At 37.4% G+C, this 18,820-nt stretch overlaps 2 protein-coding genes across 4 annotated transcripts in view; both read left to right on the forward strand.

Moving 5' to 3' along the window:
- Positions 1 to 11,764, forward strand: part of LOC133534512 (uncharacterized) — a 31,957-nt gene extending 20,193 nt beyond the window's left edge. For both annotated transcript variants that reach the window (XM_061873667.1, XM_061873669.1), the window contains 3 exons: positions 4,030 to 4,189; positions 5,467 to 5,602; positions 7,594 to 11,764. In XM_061873667.1, coding sequence (XP_061729651.1) covers positions 4,030 to 4,189; positions 5,467 to 5,602; positions 7,594 to 7,804 — 507 coding nt within the window. In that variant the 3' untranslated portion in view covers positions 7,805 to 11,764. The remainder of the gene's footprint in view (positions 1 to 4,029; positions 4,190 to 5,466; positions 5,603 to 7,593) is intronic.
- Positions 11,765 to 13,162: 1,398 nt separating this feature from the next.
- LOC133534514 (uncharacterized) overlaps positions 13,163 to 18,820 on the forward strand; it is a 91,441-nt gene continuing 85,783 nt past the window's right edge. Inside the window, exons 1-2 of one of the 2 annotated variants that reach the window (XM_061873672.1) lie at positions 13,163 to 14,148; positions 14,431 to 14,488. In XM_061873672.1, coding sequence (XP_061729656.1) covers positions 14,083 to 14,148; positions 14,431 to 14,488 — 124 coding nt within the window. In that variant the 5' untranslated portion in view covers positions 13,163 to 14,082. The remainder of the gene's footprint in view (positions 14,149 to 14,430; positions 14,489 to 18,820) is intronic. The other variant, XM_061873671.1, reaches the window with a different exon arrangement.

Genomic DNA, 18,820 nt, shown 5'->3' on the forward strand with positions numbered 1-18,820 from the left:
AGTCAAAAACATTATACGATCACTGAAAAACACTAATTCCACGGGTTATGACGGACTATCAACTAAGATTTTGAAATTATGCATTGACGAATAAGTACCAGTTATAACTCATCTACTTAATTTATCTTTCGAGGTGGGATGTTTTCCGGAGGCTTTGAAATTGTCAATAGTCACACCACTATTTAAAAAAGGAGACAAATCCTCAATGAGTAACTATCGGCCGATAACGCTTATACCGGTCATATCTAAGATATTCGAAAAAACCATGCATAAAAGAATCATGTTATTTCTAGAGAAATATCAGGTTTTAAAAAGAGAACAAAACGGATTCCAAAAAAACAAAAGTACGACACTTGCGACCTTTAACCTAGTTAACAGTGTTATTCGAAATATTGACGATAAGAAACCGGCAGTTGTAGTATTCTTCGACATGTCTATGGCATTTGATTTCGTATCACATGACCTACTAATTAAAAAGCTTCATAATCTTGGGATGAGAGGGCCGGCTCTACAATGGCTCAAGTCATATTTAAGTAACCGACAGCAATGTGTTGAGATAAGAAGCTCTGTAAACTCAACCATAGTTCATCATAGGTCTTCGTACATGGAAATTAGCCAAGGAGTGCCGCAGGGTAGTGTACTAGGACCACTCCTTTTCCTGCTATATATAAATGACCTACCAGATATAACTACACATCAATGTACGCTATTTGCTGACGACATATCAATTCTAGTAACATGTAATGATGAAATGCAATACAATAATGACATTAATAATACTATACAATCCATAATCGAATGGCTTGAATTCAATAATTTATCTATAAATCTTAGTAAAACTCAATTTATCCAATTCCGTAGTGTGAGAAACAACGGAAAGTTGTTAGATGTCCGACACAATAACACACAAATTAAGGAAGTTCATACTGTAAAATTCTTAGGAATCACTTTAGATATGAATTGTAGTTGGAAAAACCATATAGACACAGTGTGTGACAAGCTGTTGAAATTTGCATATGTTCTGAATCGACTTCGCAACATATCTGGTTGGAACACAGTACTAATGGCGTATCACGGATATGTTGCGTCTCAGTTAAGATATGGACTCCTTTTATGGGGAAATTCCAGTGACGTGGTTAGGGCTTTTATAGCACAAAAAAAGTGCTTAAGGGCAATGTGTGGGGTACCACAACGGGAATCATGTAGACCACTATTTGCAAAGTATGAAATTTTGACATTACCATGTATGTATATTTTTGAAGCAGCTGTTTTTGTAAAAAAAATGCCCGTATCTTTTCAAACAAGCTAAAGATGTATATTATAGAAACACAAGAAACCCGAACCGACTTGTAATTGATTTTGTTCCCAGTAGTGCCCTTTTCATGAAAAGTAGTTATTATATGTGTATACGAATATTTAATGCTCTTCCAGATAATGTTAAGGATCTCCCTCTTAATTCATTTAAAGCACAACTTTATCGTTGGCTGAAAACAAAGATGTTTTATACTACAGATGACCTGTTTTGCATGTTAGATACGTAATATTAAGTATAAGTTAGATAGTTATTAAGTTAAGTGTACATTTGCATGCTAAACTAGCAAAATATGTTTTTGTACTGATATACGTTACCCTTGCCATCTCATTGTACCATATTTTAAGCAAATAAAGAATATATATTATATATTATTATTATAAAAAAAAACTTTTTTCTTTTTTCTGCCGCCATTTTGAACTGTCATTATTCAACTGTCTTCCCGCGAAATTTCAATTGGCGTCTATATTTAAAAGCAATTTTACGGCATATTTAAAGTTACGTATCGGTAGATATCGTGAAAATGGAGAAATTAGAGCAGCGTGCTGTGATTAAATACCTGCATAAAAAAGGATTGACACCGAAGCAAATTTATGATGATATGCAAAGTACATTAGGGCAATCCTTTCCATCATATACGATGGTGAAAAATGGGCACCTGAATTCAAGCGTGGACGAGATAGTATCGCAGATGACCCTCGTCCCGGGAGGCCAACAACGGTGACTAACACGGACAATGTGGCAATTATATGCGAAATGATAATGAAAGACCGGCGATTAAAGGTGCGGGAAATAGCTGACATCGTAGGCATCTCTTATGAAAGAACTCAAAATATTATAGTCAACGAATTAGGTTTTTCCAAGGTGTCGGCGAGATGGGTCCCGAGGCTTCTTTCAGTGGAACAAAAAATCGCTCGCCGTACTAATTCACGTGAATGTCTAGACCTGTATGAAGCCCATACTCAAGACTTTTTGGACAGATTTGTAACTATGGACGAGACGTGGGTCCACCACTATAAACCAGAGACCAAACAGCAATCGAAGCAGTGGGTTCGTCCTGGATTTCTGCCTCCCAAAAAAGCCAAAGCAATTTTGTCGGCCAATAAAGTCATGGCATCTGTTTTCTGGGATGCAAAGGGAATAATAATGGTTGACTATCTCCAGAGAGGTAAAACTATAAATTCCGACTATTGTTGCGAGTTATTACGCAGATTACGCGAGGCTCTGAAGATAAAAAGACCTGGAATATTGACAAAGAAAGTTATCTTCCACCTGGACAATGCACGTGTTCACACGTCACTAAAATCGATGGTGGAGATTGCCAAATGTAGGTTTGAATTATTGCCCTAACCACCCTATTCACCCGATTCAGCACCATCGGACTTTCATCTGTTCCCCAATTTAAAAAAACATATGGGTGGGATGAAATTTTCAAGCAACGCCGAGGTCCAAGCTGAGGTGGATGCCTATTTTGAAGGTCTCGAGGAAAGCTTCTTCAAAAGTGGTGTAATGGCTCTGGAATCCAGATGGAACAAGTGCATTCAACTCGACGGGGACTATGTAGAAAAATAAAAATAAATTAAAAAACCTCTGTTTTGTTTTTAATATTCAGGCCGCGAATTTTTCAATCCACCCTCGTATATAAGGAGGTATAGGATTCCCAAGTTTTTAAAATGTGGCTGACAACTTTCCCTTCGCCAACATTCGAATGCACTTTTTTTGTAAAATAAATGGGGTATTAGCATTCGTACGATTACCCCAAAGAAGTATGCCATAGCGAAGTATAGAATGGGCGTAGGCATAGTAGGCGGAAATGGAAATTTTTAATTCTGTTGTTTTTTTATTTATTCAAATAAAGCATATGAAAATCTGGATAGTTTATTGCTTTCTTTCTGTATGTGATCTTACCAATTAACGTTTGTGTCGATTGTTAATCCTAACAAGGGTAATGCATCGGTTTGTTCCAGTTTAGTATTGTTGTACGAGAAATCTATATATTTAACAGTTGTCTTTGATGTTGTTTGAACTGCATCAGTTTTATTTTGTTAAAATTCAATTTAAGGTTATGTTCAGTTAGTGAAGCATATAGTTCAGTCAGGATACGAGTAAGGCTAGAATTAAAATTATTAACATATTGTCAGGTGACAAGCAAAACACACTAATTACCACCACAACTTCATAGCCACAATGAACCAGATTACTACTAAAATAAGGTTGATTTTTGTTCAATTATTTTATAGTAATTAGTGAGTTTTGCTTGTCACCTGTCGATATATACACGGAAAATCTACCTTAGTCACCGAACTTATGAAGTTAGGCCATAAGTTCCGTCACTAAGTTACAGTCACATAATATATTTTAGCTTTTATTGCACGCATAACGGACTCAACGCGCTCAGCTGTCGATGCCCTACCTGTGTGGCCAAGCTTTCACTCTCGAAATGTACAATTAACCTTTTTAACGCCAATGACGGATATATCCGCACCGTAGGTATCTATGTTTTATTTATTTGATAGAAGACATAGATACAAGCGTGACAGAGTGGTGAGAAACAAGACAACGAAAAGAGTGTTGCATAAAGTTCAATTTCAGTTTTGACACTTTGGTGACGTGGCCTCCGAGTGACAGCTTTTGTTTTTGACACAGCGTCGAAAAGGTTAAGGCCGGTTTGAATTGAAACAAGCATTTTGTCTACAGCTATTTCTAATCTATTACAGGTTTACGACTTATTCAGCGCCGACTGCATGGCGCTCTACGCCCAAGCACCGGAAGAGTGGCTTTGCGGCTTGCTAGCGCGGCCCGACGTGCGCGTCGTGCTAGTGCAGACCCCGGCCGCCGCGGCGCTGTACGCGGCGCAGGTCTCCCAGGACATGCACTGTGAGTTTATAGCCTGTACTGTAGTGTAAATAATAGTAGTTTATGTGACTGCTACATAATAAAAGGCATTAAAATACACGAGTGTGGGTTTAAGAAACGAACGAAGTGAGTTTCTTAAAAAGATCACACGAGTGTTTAATGCCTAATTATGTACAGTTACATACACTATTTTATCTACACACATATTATAAACTTTACAGTACATATGGGGCTACTTTATAGCACTAGTGCGAGAAGTAGCATATTATGTTACTGTGTCGAACATTTAAAGGGCCATATGTACTGTAAAACGTTGTACGATACATGTCGCAACTCGTGTCGATTTAAAACACTCCCTTCGGTCGTGTTTTAATTTATCGCCACTCGTTTCGAATTTCCTATTTTTCGCACTTGTATCGTAATGTACTATTCTATGATATATTCACTAACCCAAATTACAGCCAACGTTGAGCATTTTTGCTCTCTTGGTGGAACTCGCGGATATGTGGTGGCGTCACCGAAATATTTTTATCGCTCATTTTACACGCACCTTTTGCAATAGTTACTTTAAAAACAACAAAATATATTCATTTTATACTTAAAACTAACTAAAAAAATAACTGTACGTCAAATGGCGGTAAATGAATACATTTTTTCACGCATGTCACACATTCATAGTTTTTTTTTAATTCACAGACAAACTAGAGTCGGGGGCCTATTTCCGTATCATTCGATACAAACTAACTTGGGAGATATGTCAAAATTGTAGCAATTGCCATTTCATTTCGAACAAAAAGGCATCTCGACTGATTTTAGAATAAATGGTCAAATGGAATTGCTTTTTTTACCCCGAGATGTTCTAAATTTGAATGTATTAACCACATCGATTTTGATGTAGTTATGAAGCAATTACAACATCATCACAGATAAGAAATTTGTTGTAACATAACAGTTTTTCGTAATGTTGGCCATTATTTACGGATTTTGGAGGCATCATAGAGGGTTTATGATATGTGTGTAGATAAAAAAAGTTATCAACCCAGTGTGAGCAGTGCGCGATCAATTATATATATAGGCATCTCTTTATTCACACGGCATCTATATTTTTATGTACGTTTCTTGCATGATAATATAGTCGATCGTTTGTCGCTTTGTCACCGCTATTCGGATTCGGTTTAGCGGTAACTGACGGCAAATGCACCAAAAGTATCTGCCATCCTCTAATAGTAATGAAATAGCGACATCTCTAAATTCTAGAGACATTTTTTTTTTGTTTTAACGAACACTCTTATTTCCAGTGCAACAACCGTTGTTGGGAGCTCGTGTGCAATACAAGAAACCTCACTACGGAGATGTGCTGCTGCAGTTCGCATTACGACTGGTGCGGGACATGGCCCCGATGCAGCAAGAGTACGCCCGGTATTACATCGCTACGTGAGTATCGACTTCGAATGATTTGAGTAAACTGTCTTGAACTGCAAAGTTACGATGAAGGCAGGCAGGTATCTTAGGGTTTTGGTGACCTGGTGGTGGACTGTTTTAGATAGGATGGAAATTAGTGGTAGAAAATGTTTTTTTTATTTATTTTATTAACAAATTATTGGGTTTACCTGAATATGAAATCGTATTCATTTGCGTGATGTATTCAGGAATAGTTTTACGTACGTTTTATTTACGTTACAAGTGCGAAAAAGTGTAATTTTTTTACAGTACATATTGTTAAACTATTTTTTTAATACAGTCTAAAACCGCTACTTTGTACACAAAGGTGTTTTTTGCGAACTAGTGCTTTTTACTGTTCCAACTTTTTTAAATTTATTTCTAACCGTAATCCATACGTCCACACCAAAGAGTATGGATACGCAAAACCTATACTTATATATTTTTTTATTTCGTCATTGTACGTTTATTACGTCCAAAAAATATTATTACACGATATAAATTAAATATGTATTTGTTATTATACAAATAATATGTTTTAAATTACGATATTTTACTAAAACATTTTTTTAAATTATTGGTTGAATGAAACATATTGTCGTTGCCACGTCGGCTGACGTTATAGTTCGTTTTTTTAGCATTACAAAGAAGCGATTTTAACGTGACTTTTTACTGAAAAACGCTTGAAAAATAAGTCACGGCAAATATGTCTCAATTATAAATAATATACGATTATTTACATTCTTTTGCTTTCATAATTTTTTTAAAGACTTTTTCAATAAAAAGACATCTCAATTTATTTGTAATGCTAATAAAACGAACTATAACAAAAAAAAAAAAAGTAAAACCGGCGCCCGCTCTTTTCAGTATTGTCACTTAAAATTTAGTTTTATCAAAATAATTCAACTTGAATTGTAACTGTGAGAGTGTTTTTGTATGAAATGAGTTGTGATTAATTTTTGCAATATAAATTATCGCTGAACGTAGCGTATAGTGTTGAATTAACAATATCATTCAAATTCAAGATATTCCCCTTGACGATATACCTATGCATACGATCCCGAAACGAAGCAACAATCAACGGTATGGGTGTTTCAAAATGAGCCGAACCCTACGAAAGTTACTCGTGCAAAAAGTAAATTGAAACAAATGGTGGCCTGCTTCTTCGGTATTAATGGCCATGCATGTAGCTACAGTGCCACTAGAAAACCGTAAAACGGTTAATTCAGATTGGTACACGACCATTTGCTTACCGGAAGTATTTGAACAAATTCGTAAAACTAACCAGCGACGAAGAATCATTCTTCATCATGACAATGCCAGCTGTCATACGTCACGCGAAACAACTCTATTTTTGGAAGGTCAAAATGTGGAATTAACGGGTCATCCGCCGTACAGACCTGACTTGGCACCCCATGATTTTTATTTATTTCCCAATATAAAAAATAAATTACGCGGTCAACGATTTTCGACCGCTGAAGATGCAAAAGTGCATAGATCATCAAGGGGAATACTTTGAAGAACAATAAAACCATTTTCAGCCGTGTACGTTTGTTTGTTTTTTTGTTTCCGGATATATAAGTAGCAACCCTCGTATTACGGTTTACACTCATGTTGTTAGTCACTCGCGCGACATGTTTCGGAGAGCCTAGGTCACCTTTCTCAAGCACTAACAATGCGAGCAGCGTTTACGACTGCCCGCGCCCCTACTGCTCCGCGCCCTGTCGTATCGTACGCTAAATTGTTCTACTTTCCCACACTAGTGCGGGAGTAAGCACTTTACGTGCCAATGTTGTACGATACACATGCGAATAGGTAATTCGAAAGTCGCGTCGGTTTAAAACACTCCCTTCGGTCGTGTTCTAATTTATCACCACTCGTTGCGAATTTCCTATTTTTCGCACTTGTGTCGTAATGTACTATTAAAGTACAGTCAACATCGGTATCGAACACTTGCCATTACCCCAACCGTATCGATATTGCAGCGTGTCGGAGCTGGAGTCGGAGCTGGTGCCGCAGGTGGCGCCGTACCGGCGCTACGAGCTGCCGGCGCACGCGGCGCGCCTGCTGGCCGACCTGCGCCTGCCCGCCCTCCGGCCCGCGCCGCTCCGCCGCCTCGACGCCGCCCTCCGCCGTCTGCGAGACTACGTCAGGGCCAATGAGAACTACTTAAGGGACGAACTCATGTTCATATAGCTCCGCTCTGGATAATTCATTCAACACTTTTTATTAACACTCGAAGAATAATCTTATTTGTGTCGCGTTGGAAAAGCTGATTTTGAGTTTCAGAAACAAAATTGACAAATAAGAGCTTAAATCCACGTATGACCCTATTCTGATGCGTTGATGTAGCCGTTAGTCATATCCGCGCGGTTTAATCGAAGGAAGGATGAAGATTAGGGAGGATATAAATATCACAAAATTATGCAAATTGGTCTCATGAACAGGTGTCACAATTTACGCCACTGGTCTGGTCTAAATAAATATTGTAGGACAAATTTACACATATCGACCTAGTCCCACAATAAGCTCAGCAAAGCTTGTGGGTACTAGACGACGGTATATATAATATATACAGTATCTAACGAAACATAAAGCAATTACTCAAACCCGTTAATGTTTAGGTCTACTTACTAGGTATTACTTTTCGTTCAGTTACATACTGTATAATGTATACATAAAAAAACATCCATATATCAGGAACAAATAAATGCTCTTACCAGGATTCGAACGGTAGGCGGTAGGCAGTATCGCTACCGACTAAGCTAGGAGGCCGTCAATCTCCTAACGATAGCGCTAAATGTCAACACTACAACATTGAGCACCTTCTGATATAATATCATTATAAAAGTGGGTTTTTTTTTGTATTTTCTTTAAAATATAATATACGCATAATAAATGTCGCTCCACATATTTTTTTATTTCTAATGTTATTTCGAGCATACCATACAAATTGTAGCATTAAACGTTGAGCTTAACGTAATATAAAACGAATACTGTGAATTTATCAAATCGTTTTGACAGGAAAACCGAAGTGCCTTTTTTTCGTATTTTAAATTAGTGTGTAAGTAATTAGATAAAAAACTGTATTTTGAAATGTCTATTTATACTTTATGGGTGAAACAACTTATTAACTTATTATTAACCATGTCGCCTGGCTTACTCTTAAAACCCTGGTTTTATGGTATTTATAATAAGCAAACACACACTTTTTATCGCAGTTATAAGCCCTTTTCATAATGGGTCATCTACTTAGCATATCAATAGAAAGTACTTTATTGTCGCCTGCTGACGGGACAGAATAACAACACGCAAAAGTTGATCCACCCGTATAGACAGTTCATTACATACCTACGAGATTTTGTTAAAATACATACGATAACATTAAAATGGTTTTCGTTTTTGACTTTGTTTACTGTAACGTGTATTGCACTCGTATCTAAAAAATGTTATTTAAAATTATTCTTAATCGATTCCGAATTGGAAATCTCTCCCAGTGACTAGTTTATACGAAGTGTACAATTGTGAATATTTTTAAGTATTTTTTTATTATTATTTTGGTACGTTTAATGTGAGAAGTGTCTGTGTTCAGTTAAAAATGCATGTACGGTCAGCAAAACTATTAGCTTAGCATCCCTGCATACATTTTTATATGCAGGGGTGCTAAGCTAATAGATTTGCTGACTGTACAGTAAGCTGCAGAGTTTAGTGACCCCCCCCCCCCCCCCGCAAACAAATTTCTGTGCAAGGTGGTCACTTAACTCTGCAGCTCTGCACCTAATAAATAACTATTGTTCGCGTTATTTCCTTCTAATATATATATAACCAGACTCTTTTACGACACACATGTCAAGTTTATGTTTTTTCCACCGATTTATCTGAGATTTTTCTAACTTGAGACAAATAAAATATGTAACGTTGTTTTCTTACTTTGATGTATAATTTGATAAAGAATGTTGAGTTTGCTAAGTCACGCATGTTACAACTTAGTACAGTCGGCGTCAAATACTTTGTAGCAACCAAAGTAGCCAAATAGTTCGGTACACCATATATTTAGTATGGTGTACCGAACTATTCACTTTGACTGCTACAAAGTATTTGACGCTGACTGTACCTACTGTAAATGGTAGACGCATTTGTAAATGACTGATATTGTACCTTATGCTGTTTGTAAATTACATATTTTTGTAATTTGTTTATATTTCATATAGATATATTCGTGTTGTTTGTACTTAGAAGTAGGTTAGTGATTTTGTCAATCTGTTACAAACCCACTATAATTTTCAATAATAATGTACAGTCATTCACAGACATGTTTACAAACCAATGTTCCAAAATATATTTACACTCCTCTACAGTCGGACCAAGCTATCACATGCAGAGTTAGCTTGGTCCGACTGTAGACTGTACTGTGAGAGAGGCATTGGCAGTGACAAAGTGTGACAATGTCAAATTTATATGAAAATATTACATTTACAATGACACTGCTTAATCTGTTCTATTCCAGTCGGTGCAAAGTTAGCTTAGACGGACTGTTAGTCTTAGGACTAACAATATGGTCGTGTGAATATATTTATGGAACATTAGCTTGTAAAGAAAGATGTTTGTGAACTAAACCGCACACTCAACTGCAATAATATGTTACACAACGAGGGGCCGCAAAAATGTGACATGCTCTTATTGCGCTACAAATAATAAACTGACAGATATTTTTACAGCCCTCGTTGTATATTATATTATTGCTGGTGACTGTACCTACCTAATTCAAAGTTGTAATTTTGTGATTTTCCAATCCAACCCACTTAATTTTCTAGAGTTAGGCCAAAATAACTGTAACAATTTTGACAGCACAACTCTGTAACTATTTTGACAGCACAGACTGTGCAGACATTTATACGTCATAATTTCATAGAAGTTAGAAGTACTTCGAGCAACACCGGCTTCCGACACGACGGAAGGGAGGAGCCCAAGCGATATCTTACTGTACAAATCATTCTGCCATTTTCAGGGGGAAACGTGCACATAGTCGCACTTCTCACTCACTACATAATATAAAATCCCATCTGTAATGACGACAAAAATACATAGAAAATAACACACGTCAAAGACAAATCTTGCACACCTCGATCTCTTTTTGTGTACGAACGAGTCACAACATGCACCCCCATAGGTACAGTTGTACCTATGCTTCAGCAGAAGGGAAATAGTACGAATGCCGTCTCCCTTGCCGGTGTTGCTCGAAGACTGAGTATGTTAGAACGTGACAATATTTTCATTTTACAAACTGTGCCACTGTTTTCCCGTGGTCAAAAGGACAGAATTACAACAAAAATTAGTTGATCCACTCATATAGAAAAATGAAGAGGCCATTTTCGGCATTTAAACAGTCGGTGTTTAACAAATGTTATTAGTGCATAGTGGACACTTAGTCATTGTAAATGTTTTTTTTTTTCATTTGATCCTCTTGCTCAATTTTATTTAACTAGTTAATGTCAATGAATACAAAAAACGATTTCAATTTACAGAGCTATCGCATAAGCGTTCCGAACACAATGATTATTAGTAAGTACAAGTACGACCAAAGTGGCCAAATATACAAAGGTGTGTTCTGATGAATTTGGCCACTCACAGGTGTGACGAAAATTACTGTGATTGGCATACCCCGAACAGACGGGGGCAATTTAGGTTTGACAATAGTATAAAGGCAAATGAAAGTTGAAAGATATGCCTGCAAATTAAATAATATTAATAAGTTAGATAACAATGCAGATGCATATGTATGTGCTTGATCTATTGTCAAACCTAAATTGCCCTCGTCTGTCCGGGGTATCGACTGATGGATAGTCTGATGGTAATAATAAAATGCAAGCAAGTAGCAAAATTATAAGGAATTCCACTCTGGCCCTCACACCCTATATAAATACACTAGCACATTTTTATTTAAGCTAGGTTGTACTGTAGTTTTTCATGTAACAGTTGAAACAGAACACAGCAGTCAATTGCTGACTAGTTATAAGATATAAAACATATCTCACGTTGTGCCTACATTCAATATTATTATTGCAATGAGGATTGTTTAGTACTAGTTCTAGTTTATTAATCTAAGGGTTTCAGTTAATGTTATTTTCTTTTTTTTAATACACATTTGAAATGGTCCTTGAATTTGTTTTCATTAAATTTATACAGGTGCTGTCAGCATCAATAGCATCAAATAAAACAGCGTGTAAATATTTTGTTATGAATGTTTCACTTATTTTAAACTTAAAAAACAGCTTAGGTAATGTTACGTTAATGTTTAAACCTAAAAAAATCCGCAGTAATACCCACTCTTACCCTATAACCTATAAGCTTTTTTAGGGTTCAATTTCCATAGCCAACTAGGTAGGAACAGTTTTGCTCGGTGGTCGTTAATGCTAGAAAGCTGCACTTTGGCATGGATATAAAGCCTGACCAGTATATGATCACGCGCCATATTGCGGAATTTGATTGGAACTAAATTTTTCATACTAAACTGAACTGTCACCCTATACATGAGAATAATAGCGCCCTCTTGACAATGATCATATATTTATCCCCACTTCATTACACGTAGTGGGGATAAATTTTTTTTCGCTCTAACCCTATAAAAATAAAATAAATATTGTGTGGGATATCATCGTTTTTATCGGGTTTTTTTTTTGAGATGCAGTGCCGGTGGGAGTATAACTATCACCCACTACGACACCCATGTAGCCAGTTACTACTACTTTATCAGTTTTATCACTTACTATCTTTAGTGAGAACCAATGTGGCTCCGATGGGATGCAACTGGCACAAAGAAAAATAAAAAACAAGAGAAGTTGAATACTTACCAATGACTAATGTTTTCTGCCTGTAGGTATGTTTGATAATATTCTGTTATTTTAATTATTCCTACTAAAAACACCTGATTTTTTAAATGCGATATCATTCAAAGATGGCGCGCTAATATGGCGGACGAAGCGAGCTGACATGCGCGGCGCAGCGGAAGATAAGTATGGATACGACTATATGAATTAACTTAGCAATAACCTCCCTGGTTTTTGTTAGTCTCTGAACATTTTTGATAAAAGCGTATATCGCGGAATATACTTTTCCTTTAATCGTCTAGGTAGGTACCTACTCATCGAGAGGATCGTAACATACCCAATTTTTTTATCACCTATATACTATATACCCCTTCAGTTGTACTAAAATTTAGAGTAACTGCGATATCACAGTTTCGTGTAAGATAATTATAATTTCACTTTTTACGGTATCTATTAGAGATTCAACGTCCTTTTTATGAGTGGAAGTGATCATCTTCGATAACATGTAGATTTTTAGTTTCATACGAATATCGCAGGTTAATTGAATTGAATTGAACTATTTATTTCAGGTATTATACCCATATATGTAAATTAGTTACAAATAGGCCAACCTTTAATTAATAGCTTGTATTAATTTATTCATTTTGCCACTATTGCGCATACAAATGTAGTGCGTAAACACACCAGAGGGCCTAGCCAAGATGCCAGTCGTTTGTCTGTACCAAATAAAACGATAATGTATCTCTTATCACTCTTCCATATAAGTGCCGCAGAGATATATTAGCATTTCGTTCGCTACGGCGCAAACGATTGGCATGTTGGCTAGTTGGATTTTTCAATTCTTTGTCTGATAGAATAGGTACCTTAATAATTAATAATGATCACATACATAACATAAGGCCAACCTTTAATTTTTGAACACGTTTGGTTTTTTGACAAAAGAGCCCAAAACTCTGTAGGTGTTTGGCATATCCATTAAACATGCGCAACTTTTTATCAGCGATTTATTATCAGTGCGGTTATATAACCGACCAGTACTCCTTCTCCCTCACACGCGCGTATTGCGAGCGAGATGCGTACGGGCTCGAGTGAGACGCAACATGTTGCATTAAATTTCGATCCTATTCTGTAATACGTTTTGTCCAATCGCGTCGAATCTTCCCGTGTTCCGGTTCTTTGTCATCAATGGGTCGCCGGGCGAGTCCATTTCGAGTGCCTCTTATAGTTCTTTTACGCGATATCTTAGTTGAATGTGGAAAGAGGAAACGCTCCGGCGGCCTCCGCAAGTAATAAACCGACCGCTCGATAACGCATTCGCGTCGGAAGCGAAGTATTTAGCGCGATAGTCTTTAGGCCCTTTCGGCATTAATGAGTCGTGCCCACTTCAGCTGACTGCGTCGTACGCGAAGCTACTCTACCTACTCCAGTAGTAGTTCGGCGATTGAGCCAGGCGGTCGGGTTGTGCGCGCACCCGAGCAAAGCGGATATGTCGTTGATGGTTAAAATGTTTATAGAACGTTTCCCATAGGCGTGTCGGTATTTCGTTGGTTACAGAGGCGTGAAGTCGTGAAGTGCTCTGCAGAGGCAGCGAAACGCCGAGCCGGCGAGCGACTGTAGCGAGTGCGGGACAAGGCCCGAGGCTCAATAATGCTCAAATTTCTGACCCACAAGTTGCGAACGCATTCGTTGAATGAAGAGAACGTTTCCGAGAAGGTGGGTGTCGCCGCGATGGCTCTGCCGGCTTGCGTGAAGGTCACGCCGCCACCAGAAAATGGCCGCCCGACCGAGAACAAAGAAGCGGAACGTTCGCCGGCTCCCGGCCCGCTTTACTCGCACATAATTCTCCTAAAATCATCGTGTAGACGTTGTTTGATTATCCTTCAGCGGTTTTAGATGCTATATAGCGTTAGAAAGCGGGCAGGAAGTGCGGTTTATAGGCTTCGAAGGCGGCGTTCGGATTGATCGTGTTGTTGAGCCGTCGTGTTGTTGTTACAGGTCGAGGAGCGGGACTCCGGCACCGAATCGGATGACGAGGCCGACCGCGGCGACACCGGTGAGTTTCGCCGGCCGGCTTACCGGTCTGATCTGTACCTACCTCAGATCAACACAAGTTTAAATCTAAGCCAAACTCGAGAAATTCCTCAATCCTATGAGAATCTTATAAGAATAACATTTTTGTTTCTCAATCGTAACAACTCCCATAATATCGGTTTCCTTATCAGTATGGTGACCTTGGGGTACGACCTTGAGATTGATATCGGAGGTGTGTCGTGACGTGGCAGATGCGGGAACACACCTCGCGGAAGTGTGATCAGAACTAACCTAGGCCATGTCATGGTCTAGTTAATGTTAATTCCTTTAAATCCACACTTTGCATGATTAAATTAAATCTAGTTACCTACTCCCTGGTACCTAACCTGGATTCATCTCAGTAATTACCGAATTCATTCTACCTAGATCATTATTAATGAACGACTTTGAATTTCAAGTGTCTAATTCAGGAACCGGGAATTACTTAAGTACCTTGACAATGATAAATTAGGTAGGTATCTAATGCGAGACTAAGCCAGTGTTGTACCTACTCGGAATAGAGAAGCGATGCCAATTCATTCACCTTTAGTTTTAAATCTGGCATTCATTTGTTTTGTTAAACAGTTCTATAAGTCTACTTATCTATCTGCTAAATGGAATTGAATACCTACCTAGCAGTAGATAAAAATTTCTAGCACTTTTTTGGGATTAGGATTGCATTTTATCGAGGATTACCGCATTCGACTCTTTTTGGTATTTTAATTTCACATTGAGAGGCGTAAAGGACCAATGACGGGGATAAACGGGAAGAGATAAATAAAAGACTATATGTACCCAAGTAGGTAAGTATAGTCAGCGAACCTTTTAGTTTAAGACGAAAGGGGACAACCGCCCCAAAACCGCCTTTCCATTCAAACGTGGTCCTCATTTTCCTCTCTGGAAATTAACATTATTGAAAATATTTTTACACAATTTGATGTATTTTAGTCATGGCTATGCATGACCGGTTGATTTATTTGAATTTTTTCATTATTATAAGATATAGAAGCATTTAAAAATTGGTAAGAAATCGGTTTTTCGCTCCTAATTTGCATAATAAATAAAAAGCGGCCAAGTGCGAGTCGGACTCGCCCATGAAGGGTTCCGTACCATTTATGACGTATTAGAAAAACTACTTACTAGATCTGGTTCAAACCAATTTTCGTTGGAAGTTTGCATGGTAATGTATATCATATATTTTTTTTAGATTTTTCATTCCGTTATTTTAGAAGTTACAGGGGGGGGGGACACACTTTTTTTCACTTTGGAAGTGTCTCTCGCGCAAACTATTCAGTTTAGAAAAAAATGATATTAGAAACCTAAATATCATTTTTGAAGACCTATCCTTAGATACCCCACACGTATGGGTTTGATGAAAAAAATTTTTTTTTTTAATTTTTATGACGTATTAAAAAAAAACTACTTACTAGATCTCGTTCGAACCAATTTTCGGTGGAAGTTTGCATAGCAATGTATATCATATATTTTTTTTAGATTTTTCATTCTGTTATTTTAGAAGTTACGGGGGGGGGGGGGGGGGACACTTTTTACCACTTTGGAAGTGTCTCTCGCGCAAACTATTCAGTTTAGAAAAAAATGATATTAGAAACCTCAATATCATTTTTAAGGACCTATCCATAGATACCCCACACGTATGGGTTTGATGAAAAAAGTTTTTTTGAGTTTCAGTTCTAAGTATGGGGAACCCCCAAAATTTATTGTTTTTTTTCTATTTTTGTTTAAACATCATAATGCGGTTCATAGAATACATCTACTTACCAAGTTTGAACAGTATAGCTTTTATAGTTTCGGAAAAAAGTGGCTGTGACAGAATCGGACAGACAGACGGACATGACGAATCTATAAGGGTTCCGTTTTTTGCCATTTGGCTACGGAACCCTAAAAAGCGGCCAAATGCGAGTCGGACTCGCCCATGAATGGTTCCGTACCATTTATGACGTATTAAAAAAGACTACTAACTAGATCTCGTTCAAACCAATTTTCGGTGGAAGTTTGCATGGTAATGTACATCATATATTTTCTTTAGTTTTATCATTCTGTTATTTTAGAAGTTACGGGGGGGGGGACACATTTTACCACTTTGGGTGGGAACTCTCGCGCAAACTAGTTTAAAAAAAAAAAATTAGAAACCTCAATATCATTTTTGAAGACCTATCCATAGATTTTTTTAAAAATTGAGTTTCAGGTCTATGGGGAACCTCCAAAATGTTTTTTTTTTTCTATTTTTGTGTGAAAATCTAATGCGGTCCACAAAATACTTACTCTACTTACCAAGTTTCAACAGTATAGTTCTTATAATTTCGGAAAAAAGTGGCTGTGACGGACGGACAGCCAGACAGACATGACGAATCCATAAGGGTTCCGTTTTTGCCATTTGGCTACGGAACCCTAAAAAACTAAAAAAATCAAACGGCCGGGCATAGCTATGACTAAAATACATAAAATTCTGTAAAAATAGTTTCCATAATGTCAATATCCAGGGAGGGAAATGACCGACTACGTTTGTATAGCGAATAGTTTTGCTGACTGTACTACTGAGCATGTTAGAACATAAGTCCATGAGAGTACAGGTGTGTAAACGAGTAGGCCTGTAGAATTTTCTCAGCCTTTTTAGTTCATCACGGTTTTTGTTCTACCTCTCCAGACAAACCTACGTTTTCGCTTCAATTTGCAGACGTTGGTACTTGGTAAGGATGGTATTCTACCTGTCCAATGTGTATTTGCATCTCAAATTTGTCTTAATGAGAGAGTGAGAAGCAATGCACATTGGAGAGGTGGAATACCATCCTTAGTCACCCGTTATGCATAAAACTTAGCAACCTCTTACAGACATCCGTTAAATTTTGGTCTCTTTAATATTATTAATATCTGTGGTCACTAATTATTTTGATATTTTTGTTTCTTATGGCGCTAGTGCACTTCAAATATTCGCAAAAACTGCCTAGTATACTAGGCCGCAAAGAGGAGCATGGTATTCAAAGCTAAAATCAATTAGACTAAAAAGCAAAACAGTCCGATACAGATAATTTCATTACCATTTAGATCTCAAAATTTTGTTACATTCGGTTATGTTTTGGGAGGAGGAAACAGTCGAGTACGAAACATCGTTTTTTTGAGATTTTTACGCAGGTTTTTTCCTAATCTGGCGTTGTCCTTATGAGTTATGGCACTAGTTTTAGGAGCCGCGCCGCTTCCGTTAGCGAGACGGATATATTCACCTAAAATATTTAAATCTCAGCACCCGTATCCTCTTTAATCTTACACTGAGGTGCAATTATAATATAGTTTTATATACTTATCTACTTTAAATTCAAGCACAAGCAGTTAGTGACAAAAGTGTCATCCTACTTCATGTAATTTACATTTATTGAAACCCTAAAGTACATACAAGGGTAAACTTAAAGTTTTAGAATATTGAAAGCGTATACGTACCTATCTAATAATAAGGCAGCCTATTCATTTTAGTATCCATTGAGGTTAAAGTTTTTTTATTTATACAAGATTTATTTACTGATGTACTTAATAGGAATACTGGTCAAAATCTGCGGATGCAACTTTTTTGACAGTATTTTTTATTAACCGTAAATTTAATATAACTTTTGACGTCACTGTTAAATGCCATGCTTCTAGCGATTAAATTTGAAATTCTAAGTGTAAGTCGCACCATAACTAGGCTCCATTGTAAAAATAGAATAACTAAACTGAAGAATATTGTAACTTGTAACATTTGTAACTCATTTGTTAGGTGAGCCTGAGCCTACAAAGAAAATGGTATAAAAAAACCGGCCAAGTGCGAGTCGGACTCGCACAGGAAGGGTTCCGTACCATTATCTATAAAAACGGTCACCCGTCCAAGTACTGACCCCGCCCGACGTTGCTTAACTTCGGTGATTGGATGAGAACCTCGAGATTGGAAAGAAATATTTATTTTATTCTGTTTTTTTAGTATTTGTTGCAACAGAAATACATAATCTGTAGAAATTTCAACTGGCTAACTATCACGGTTCATGAGATACAGCCTGGTGACAGACGGACAGCGTAGTCTCAGAATTGGGTCCCGTTTGACCCTTTGGGTACGGAACCATAAAAATGGCGCGAAAAGTTTGTCAGGTCCAGCAATTTTGAAATAAAAATTACAACTGAATGGCACGCACCTCAAACAAATTATAAAGAGTTTCTATGACTCTTCGTTCTAAGTGGCGTTTTCAAAGAGCTTTCAGTGTTGCCTAAACCCTTATTCATAATTAAATTCCATCAGGTGGGCGAAACTGTTCCGTTCGGGCATTCCCGGCTC

This window comes from Cydia pomonella, chromosome 2 (genome assembly GCF_033807575.1).
Source record: "Cydia pomonella isolate Wapato2018A chromosome 2, ilCydPomo1, whole genome shotgun sequence".
Classification (NCBI taxonomy): Eukaryota; Metazoa; Arthropoda; class Insecta; order Lepidoptera; family Tortricidae; genus Cydia; species Cydia pomonella.